Source organism: Hypanus sabinus, unplaced genomic scaffold, assembly GCF_030144855.1.
Source record: "Hypanus sabinus isolate sHypSab1 unplaced genomic scaffold, sHypSab1.hap1 scaffold_371, whole genome shotgun sequence".
NCBI lineage: Eukaryota > Metazoa > Chordata > Chondrichthyes > Myliobatiformes > Dasyatidae > Hypanus > Hypanus sabinus.
The window spans coordinates 114,995-124,633 of NW_026781266.1; the positions used below are offsets into that span (position 1 = coordinate 114,995).

At 45.6% G+C, this 9,639-nt stretch overlaps 1 protein-coding gene across 2 annotated transcripts; it reads left to right on the forward strand.

Moving 5' to 3' along the window:
• The first annotated feature begins 882 nt into the window (after window positions 1-882).
• On the forward strand, window positions 883-8,629 carry LOC132388650 (zinc finger protein 235-like). Of its 2 annotated transcripts, none has more exons than XM_059961016.1 (2): window positions 883-1,207; window positions 6,481-8,629. In XM_059961016.1, exon 2 carries the CDS (start codon window positions 7,217-7,219, stop codon window positions 8,405-8,407), a length of 1,191 nt encoding a protein of 396 aa, XP_059816999.1. In that variant the 5' UTR covers window positions 883-1,207; window positions 6,481-7,216; the 3' UTR covers window positions 8,408-8,629. The 2 variants fall into 2 exon arrangements, with proteins under 2 accessions (XP_059816999.1, XP_059817000.1); XM_059961017.1 differs by having other exon boundaries at window positions 6,926-8,629.
• Window positions 8,630-9,639: the final 1,010 nt, after the last annotated feature.

Below are 9,639 nucleotides of genomic sequence, written 5' to 3' on the forward strand. Positions count from 1 at the left end.
TCGGAAATTGCACCATCTGGGATCGCAAGACCCTGCAGCGGATAGTGAGGTCAGCTGAGAAGATCATCAGGGTCTCTCTTCCCGCCATCACGGACATTTACACTACACGCTGCATCCGCAAAGGAAGCAGCATTATGAAGGACACCATGCACCCGTCACACAATCTCTTCTCCCTCCTGCCATCTGGGAAAAGGCTCCGAAGCACTCGGGCTCTTTCGACCAGACTATGTAACAGTTTCTTCCCCCCAAGCTATCAGACTCCTCAGTACCCGAAGCCTGGACTGACACCTTGCCCTACTGTCCTGTTTATTATTTATTGTAATGCGAGTACTGTTTTTGTGCACTTTATGCTGTCCAGTGTCGGTCTGTAGATTAGTGTAGCTTTCTCTGTGTTTTTTTTTATTACGTAGTTCAATCTAGTTTTTGTAATTAACACCATGGTCCTGAAAAACTTTGTCTCATTTTTACTATGTACTGTACCAGCAGTTATGGTCGAAATGACATAAAAAGTTGACTTGACTTGACTTGACATGGAGTGGATGTTTCCATTAGACGGAGAGTCTGTGATCTGACAGCACTGTCTTAGAATAAAGATGCTTCCCTTTAAAACTGAGATGAGAAAAATTTCTTCAGCCAAAAGATGGCTGATCTGTGGAATTTGTTGCCACAGAGGTTGGTTTGAGGCTGTCATTTGGGTATATTTATGGCAGAGATTACTATATTCATGATTGCTAAGTAGCTTCAGGGATACAGGAGGAAGGCAGGAATATGGTGTTGGAATAAATCTCAGTCATGGTTGAGTGGTGGAGCAGACTCGATGGATCGAATCCCCTAATTCTGTTCCTGCATCTTATATCTGACCAAGACTGAACGATGACTCCTTCCTATCCCGTATCAGGTTCTGTGATGTGTCTGGGACAGTTACCGATTTGTTCACTGAGATCATTATATTTGTCTTCAATGTTTAGGTTTCAGTGAAAAGAAGTGTTTTGTTCTCCTTTGTATGGATAACGTGATTCATTATCTTCCATGTTAAAGTTAGACCTGCTGTGAGAGATTTATTTGAAGAAAAACCCACAACTGGAAGCAAAGCACGACTGAAGACGAGGGAACAGCAACAAGTGAACCAGCCCGAGGACTGAGAGCATCAACTGGAGAGGACCCATCTGACTCGGAGATTCCAGTGATTCAGTCAGGAGAAAGTTTGGTGAGTCTCACTTACTCAGACACTGGTCCATTAGACTTTACATACCTGTACAAAGGAAGGTAGGGAATAGTTGAGGTGAGACTGAATGTGCCCAGAGCTGTCAGTTATGTCTATCAGACCCAGTTGCAATCACTCCAGGTCTGGTAATGTACTGTCAGTGTCCCAGCTCTTTAAAGTCACTCACATTCCCTCAGTGTTTGCTCATTTGAAGAACTTTCATCTTCTGAAGTAGCTTTTGGTCCTTTCTGAGTGTGGAGAGAGAAAGGGGGTTGTTCATATTTACTATCTTGCAAAAAGAAGTAATTGTTTACAATTACTTGCTGCAAACTCTCTACCCATACCCTGTACATTCTCAACCAGATTATTGACATCGATGACAAGTAGCATTGGGTGTCACCCTGGGGAGCTCCAGGAGGCACGGGCCTTGACTCCAATAAACAGCCTCCCGTCATCACCATCTGCTTCCCACCATCGAGCTGTTCCCGGATGAGATCCTCCCTTGCTTACAACATAATCTGCCCTAGGACCCATCCTCCTGGGTCAGACCTCCCTCCACCCCGCCAGTAGACCCATAACCTTCCCCACTATTTACTCCACACCCATACACGTAAACAGATGCACATCACTGACATCCACTCTCACAGGTTGGGGGACCAGAACTATCTGAACCTATACTCCCGGCCCAGACTATGCAGCCGTCTGGCTCAGTCCTGGCCCTTTCCAACTGCAACCGACCTTCGATTTACGTAAACCTGTGATCATCGCCACCCAACCAGAAGAACATGGAACAATGTTGTGGTGACCCTCAAACCCTGCCTCCCATATCACCCTCCACCTTAAATTCCTCCATATACCTGTCTAGTAGTCTCTTAAATTTCACTAGTGTATCTGCCTCCACCACTGACTCAGGCAGTGCATTCCACGCACCAAGCACTCTCTGAGTGAAAAACCTTCCTCTAATATCCCCCTTGAAACTCCCAACCCTTACCTAAAAGCCACGACCTCTTTTATTGAGCAGTGGTGCCCCTCGGAAGAGGCGCTTACTGTCCAGTCTATCTATTCCTCTTAATATCTTATACACCTCTATCATGTCTCCTTCTACCTTCCTCCTCTCCAGAGAGTAAAGCCCTAGCTCCCTTAATCTCTGATCATACTCCATACTCTCTAAACCAGGCAGCATTGTCTGTGCATAGAATCTCGACTTCCAATGGACAGAGCAAGTCTCTCCCTACGAGATTATACCCCCGACTGGTGGTGACTGTAAATGAAACCTCACACTGGTTATCCTGGAATTCCACCTGCAGTGGCTGGGTACTTGAATACGTATGTTCCGTGCCTTCGAACCCAGACAGAGTGATTGTAGCGTCTGATAGATGGAATCCCTTTTCCGATACTATTTCCTGATCGAGTGTGGTTGTGGTTGCACTCATATCAATCATAAACGGAACTGGATTTCCAGCAACTTGCAATATTACATTGGGCTCTTCCTGAGGGTTGGAACTCATGGTTGGAAGCATCTTCTTGTCAGTTTCTAAACGGGTTGTTGTCTCCACCTGCCCCTTGGCCAGTTTTTGCTCCCATTTCTGTTCCTCAGATATAGCCCGCTCGCATCCTTCTTCCCGCTGAGCATATTCACCTTTAATATTAGTTCCCTTCGGGGTTGATTGTGATTCGAAAGTTGGGTCCTAATGATATGTCAAAGCTCGTCGCATTCGATTTTGGTCATTCCCAGGCCAGGCCATATTATTTGTTTTAATCATGTTGGCTAACTTAGTTGGTAAGCATTGGAGCAGTAGGGCATTGAACTGGGGGGACAGATTCCCATCATTAAAGGCTTGGTCTCCTGCGAAGGTGCCGTAGCAGGCCACAAATCACTCCCAATAGTCTGGTCCCGATTCCCCAGGCTCAGGTTTGCATTCAGGTACTTTAGTGATGTTCACAGGTTGCTGGGGAGCACTTTCCAAGGCTTGAATAATCTGGTCTGTCTGTTCATTCTCATTATGGTTTCCCACCTGTAACTCCTGATAGGTTTGGTATCTCAATTCTGTCTTCCATTTCTGCCCTTCATCAGCTGAGAGAATCATGCAGGAGAGACCGAATAAATCTTGCAGGGTCGTGTTGAACATTTTTGTAGTACTGTGGACACACTGAACAAACTGTGCTGGTTTTTCTTTTCTATCTGGGGCCTGATTTATGATCATGATCATTTCTTGAGGCTTCCAGGGTACATACACAGGAATCACCATAAGACAAAGGAGCAGCAGTCGACCATTCAGCCCATTGAGTCTGCTCCGCCATTTCAACATGAGCTGATCCAATCTCCCCTCGACTCCCATTCCCCCACTGTCTCACCATAACCTTTGATGCCCTGACTACTCAGATACCTATCAGTCTCTGCCTTAAATACACCCAACGACTTGACCTGCACTATAAATACAATGCAAATACACCCGATGACCCGGCCTCCACTGCCGCCCGTGGCAACAAATTCCATAGATTCACCACCCTCTGGCTAAAATTTTTTTTTTGCATCTCCGTTCTGAATGGGCGCCCTGCAATCCTCAAGTCATGTCCTCTTGTACTGGACTTGCCCACCATGGGAAACAACTTTGCCACATCCACTCTGTCCATGCCTTTCAGCATTCAAAATATTTCTATTCTTCTAAACTCATTCTTCTAAACTCCAAGGAGTACAGTCCAAGAGCGGTCAAACATTCCTCATATGTTAACCCTCTCATTCCCAGAATCATTCTAGTGAACCTTCTCTGAACCCTCTCCAATGTCAGCACATCCTTTCATAAATAAGGAGCCCAAAACTGCACACAGTATTCCAAGTGACGTCTTACCAGTGCCTTACAGAGCCTCAACATCACATCCCTGCTGCTATACTCTATTCCTCTAGAAATGAATGCCAATATTGCATTCGCCTTCTTCACCACCGACTCAATATGGAGGTTAACCTTAAGGGTATCCTGTACGAGGACTCCCAAGTCCCATTGCATTTCAGAACTTTGAATTCTCTCCCCATTCAAATAGCAGACTGCCCGTTTATTTCTTCTACCGAAGTGCATGACCATACACTTTCCGACATTGTAATTCAATTGCCACTTCTTTGCCCATTCCCCCAATCTATCCAAGTCTCCCTGCAGACTCTCTGTTTCCTCAGCACGACGGGCCCCTCCACCTATCTTTGTATCATCAGCAAACTTTGCCACAAAGCCATCTATTCCATAATCCAAATCGTTGATATACAACATAAAAAGAAGCGGCCCCAACACGGACCCCTGTGGAACACCACAGATAACTGGCAGCCAACCAGCATGGGATGCCTTTATAAAACAACACACACAAAATGCTGGTGGAACACAGCAGGCCAAGCAGCATCTATAAGGAGAAGTACTGTCAACGTTTCAGGCCGAGACCCTTCGTCAGGACTCAAATGGGATTCCTTTATTCCCACTCTCTGTTTCCCGCCAATCAACCAACGCACTATCCACGTATGTAACTTTACTGTAATTCCATGGACTCTTATCTTGTTTAGCAGCCTCATGTGTGGCACCTTGTCAAAGGCCTTCTGAAAATCCAAATACACAACATCCACTGCATCTCCCTTGTCTAGCCTACTTGTGATATCCTCAAAAATTTGCACTAGGTTTGTCAGGCAGGATTTTCCTTTAAGGAAACCATGCTGAGTTCAGCCTATTGCCATATGCCTCCAGGTTCTCCTTAACCTCATCCTTGACAATCGACTCCAACAACTTCCCAACCACCGATGTCAAGATAACAGGTCTATAATTTCCCTTTTGCTTCCTTGCCCCTTTCTTAAGTAGCAGTGTGACATTTGCAGTCTTCCAGTCCTCTGGAACCATGCCAGAGTCTATTGACATTTGAAAGATCATTGCTAATGCCTCCGCTTCAGAACACGAGGGTGCATTCCATCTGGTCCAGGAGATCTATCTACCCTTAGACTATTCAGCTTCCTGAGTACTTCCTCTGTCGGAATTGTGACTGCGCACATTTCTCTTCCCTGACACTCTTGAATGTCTGGTATATTGCTGATGTCTTCCTCAGTGAAGACTGATGCATAATACTCGTTCAGTTCCTCCGCCATCTCCTTATCTCCCATTACAATTTCTCCAGCATCATTTTTATTAGTCCTATATCTACTCACACCTGTCTTTTACTCTTTATATACTTGAGAAAGCTTTTAGTATCCTCTTTGATATTGTTTGCTAGCTTCCTTTCGTAGTTCATCTTTTCCCTCTTAATGACCTTCTTAGTTTCCTTCTGTAAGCTTTTAAAAACTTCACAATCCTCTGTCTTCCCACTAATTTTTGCTTCCTTCTATGCCCTCTGCTTTTACTTTGGCTTTGACTTCTCTTGTCAGCCACAGTTGCATCCTTTTTCCATTTGAAAATTTCTTCTTCTTTGGAATATATCTGTCCTGCACCTTCCTCACTTCTCACATGAACTCCAGCCACTGCTGCTCTGCCGTCCTTCCTGCTAGTGTCCCTTTCCAGTCAACCTTGGCCTGTTCCTCTCTCATGCCACTGTAATTTCCTTTACTCCACTGAAATACCGACACATCGGATTTCAGCTTCTCTTTCTCAAATTTCACAGGAACTCAGTCATGTTGTGATCACTGCCTCCTAAGGGTTCCTTCACTTTCATCTCTCTAATTACCTCTGTTTCATCACACAATACCCAATCCAGTACAGCTGATCCCCTAGTGGGCTCAACAATAAGCTGTTCTAAAAATCAGTCTCAGAGACATTCTACAAATTCTCTCTCTTGAGATCCAGTGCTGACCTGATTTTCCCAATCCACTCGCAAGTTAATATCCCCCAAAATTGGAATTCCTTGGAATGTAGAAGATTGAGGGGAGATTTGACAGAGACGTACCAAAATCATGAGGGTTATAGATGGGGAAAATGCAAGCTGGCTTTTTCCACTGAGATTGGGTGGGACTACAACCAGAGGCCATGGGTTAAGGGTGAAAGGTGAAATGTTAAGGGGAACATGAGGGGAAACTTCTTCCACTGACGGTCATCCGGGTGTGGAATGAGCAGAAAACCCAGCTGGTCCATGCGAGGTCAGTTTCAACTTCTAAGAGGGTTGTATAGGCACCTGGATGGCAGGGGTACAGGAGCAGACAGTTTAAATAGTTCAACACAAACTAGATGGGCCAAAGGGCCTGATTCTGTGTTGTGCTTTTCTATGACTGTGACAAGAATCTGAAATAATATGATTATTCTTTTAATTCCTTTTAACAGCTGTGCGGACCAACCATTCATCTGGGCAGGAAACGTTTACATGGCTTCAAAACTGTGGCACTTCACATTGACAATAGATAAAAGAAAATCCCAGCTGCACGTCAACAAAGGGTATTTGTGTGAGAGTGTTCAGTTACTTTGCGGACAGGCACTCTTGCAGCTCAGTGGAAACAGAGAATAATACCAATGGAGAGAGTCAAACTGAGCCAGGTCACAGATTGGTGACGGCAGAAATGCCCGATTCTTATAGACACAGGAAGATCATCAGAGAGTTTGATGGTCATTCCAGATACCTGCACTGTGCCCAGCTGGAAGATGACTTCTCTCTCCAACTTGGGTTGAACCTCACTGTAAGAGTGTGATGCCAGATCACACCTTGACACCTCAAGTAATCTCGTCTGACATATTGTCCTTCACCCATTGATGTACTATAAATCTTTTTCAGGTTAAAAACAACAAGGAAATTATCTACGGGGAGGTCAAACACAACACGCTGTTTTGTTGTCTATGTCCAGATATTTAAGAAGTGGAACAAGGGATTTACTCGATCATCATTCCTACTCAGACTGTGGGGAGTGATTCACTCGATCATCATTCCTACTCAGACTGTGGGGAGTGATTCACTCGATCATTATTCCTATTCAGACTGTGGGAGAGATTCATCGATCATCTGACCGACTGACATGCTATCAATTTACACGGGGGAATCCATTTATCTGCTCAGTCATCCACTCTAATGGCTCACCAGCGAGTTCACACCGGGGTGTGGCCATTCACCTGCTCAGACTGTGGGAAGGGATTCACGTTGTCAGCTCACCTACTGAGTCATCAGTCAGTTCACACGGGTGAGAGGCCATTTACCTGCTCTGACTGTGGGAAAGGATTCACTTTGTCATCTAATCTTAAGCTACATCAGCGAGTTCACTCTGGGGAGAGGCCGTTCACCTGCTCAGACTGTGGGAAGGGATTGGCGTTGTCTTCCCACCTACTGAGACATCAGTTAGTTCACACTGGTGAGAGGCCGTTCACCTGCTCAGAATGTGGGAAAAGATTCACTTCGTCATCTCAACTTAAGGTACATCAGCGAGTTCACACTGGGGAGAGGCCGTTCACCTGCTCAGACTGTGGAAAAGGATTCACTCAGTCATCCCACCTTCAAGCACATCAGCGAGTTCACACTGGGGAGAGGTCGTTCACCTGCTCAGAGTGTGGGAAGGGATTCGCGTTGTCATCTCACCTACTGAGACATCAGTTAGTACACACTGGTGAGAGGCCGTTCACCTGCTCAGAATGTGGGAAAAGATTCACTTTGTCATCTCAACTTAAGGTACATCAGCGAGTTCACACTGGTGAGAGGCCGTTCACCTGCTCGGACTGTGGAAAAGGATTCACTCAGTCATCCCACCTACAAGCACATCAGCGAGTTCACACTGGGGAGAGGCCATTCACCTGCTCAGACTGTGGGAAAGGATTCACTCAGTCATCCCACCTACAAGCACATCAGCGAGTTCACACTGGGGAGAGGCCATTCACCTGCTCAGACTGTGGGAAAGGATTCACTCAGTCATCCCACCTACAAGCACATCAGCGAGTTCACACTGGAGAGAGGCCGTTCACCTGCTCATTGTGTGGGAAGCGATTCGCGTTGTCCTCTCACCTACTGAGACATCAGTTAGTACACACTGGTGAGAGGCAGTTCACCTGCTCAGAATGTGGGAAAAGATTCACTTTGTCATCTCAACTTAAGGTACATCAGCGAGTTCACACTGGGGAGAGGCCATTCACCTGCTCAGACTATGGAAAAGGATTCACTCAGTCATCCCACCTGCGAGCACACTACTCAGTTCACACCGGGGAGACTCTAGACACCTGCTCGGACTTTGGGAAGAGATTCTCTCAGTCAAATCAACCAAATGTGCATCATTGAGTTCACACTGGAGAGACCGTTCACTGGATGTGTGTCCATCACCGTTGCTGAATGCAATTTCGAGACTGACTGTCGGTGCTGAACTCTGCAATCATTGCTGCTGCTCACCACACCCAGTTCTGCACCCTGGTCACTGGGCATGGGAGGAGTTTCTTCTGCTGCACATTCACCTTTAATAGGACTGGAGTTTAATATTCTGCATCTGTGACAAATAAATCAGTTCTATTTTAAACTCTGTCTCTGGTACTTAGTGAAATTATAACACACGTAGTGCACAGTAGAGAGTCAACTCAGGCCGCCTGGACTTTGCTGAGATTCAATTCCACGACAGTCCTTTTAAATCATCCCCTGTTATTCACCTCTCGCTCTCCCTGTGGTGATGGGTTCCAAATAGTCACCACTCTGTGGGTGAAGAGGTTTCCCTTGAATTCTCTGTGGACTGAAGAAGTTGAGCTGACTGCAGTTCTGTCTGACATGTTCTTCACCCCTCAGATCTCTGGATGAGGAAGAATGACATTGGTAGTTAACCTCAATAATCACGACTCATTTCCATTTTATGGGTCATTTTTCCTACTAACAAAGGATAGTTGAAAACACCAGTGTCGTTTAAAGACTGGAATTAGAATCGGAAACCATCAGTTGGATGTTCAAAGAATCATGGTCAGAAGCCAGAGGCAGGTCTGCACAGGGTAGAGTTTGTGGCTCTGGAAGATGGTTGGGGTAAGAACGTATTATGAGAAGGGAATCAGCAGCAGGAAGTGGAAACAAATAACAAAATAGGAACATTTTGAAGCTGATTGACAGAAAATAATTAGGTTGTCTGACTGATGACAGAAACAATACCTGTTGTGAGGTGCTCCATTGGTCGAGGGAGATGTGGGTGTTGGGAATGGTTATCTCTCTTGAGGGAGTTAGTCCCGCTTGTTCATCCTGTAATATAATTTCTGGATGGTTATTATATAACCATATAATAATTACAGCATGGAAACAGGCCATCTCGGCCCTTCTAGTCCGTGCTGAAAGCTTACTCTCACCTAATCCCACCGACCTGCACTCAGCCCATAACCCTCCATTCCTTTCCCGTCCATATACCTATCCATTTTTTAAAAAATATCGAACCTGCTTCTACCACTTCAACTGGTAGCTCCCCCACACAGCTACCACTCTCTGAGTAAAGAAGTTCCCACTTGTGTTACCTCTAAACTTTTGCCCCCTAACTCTCAAATCATGTC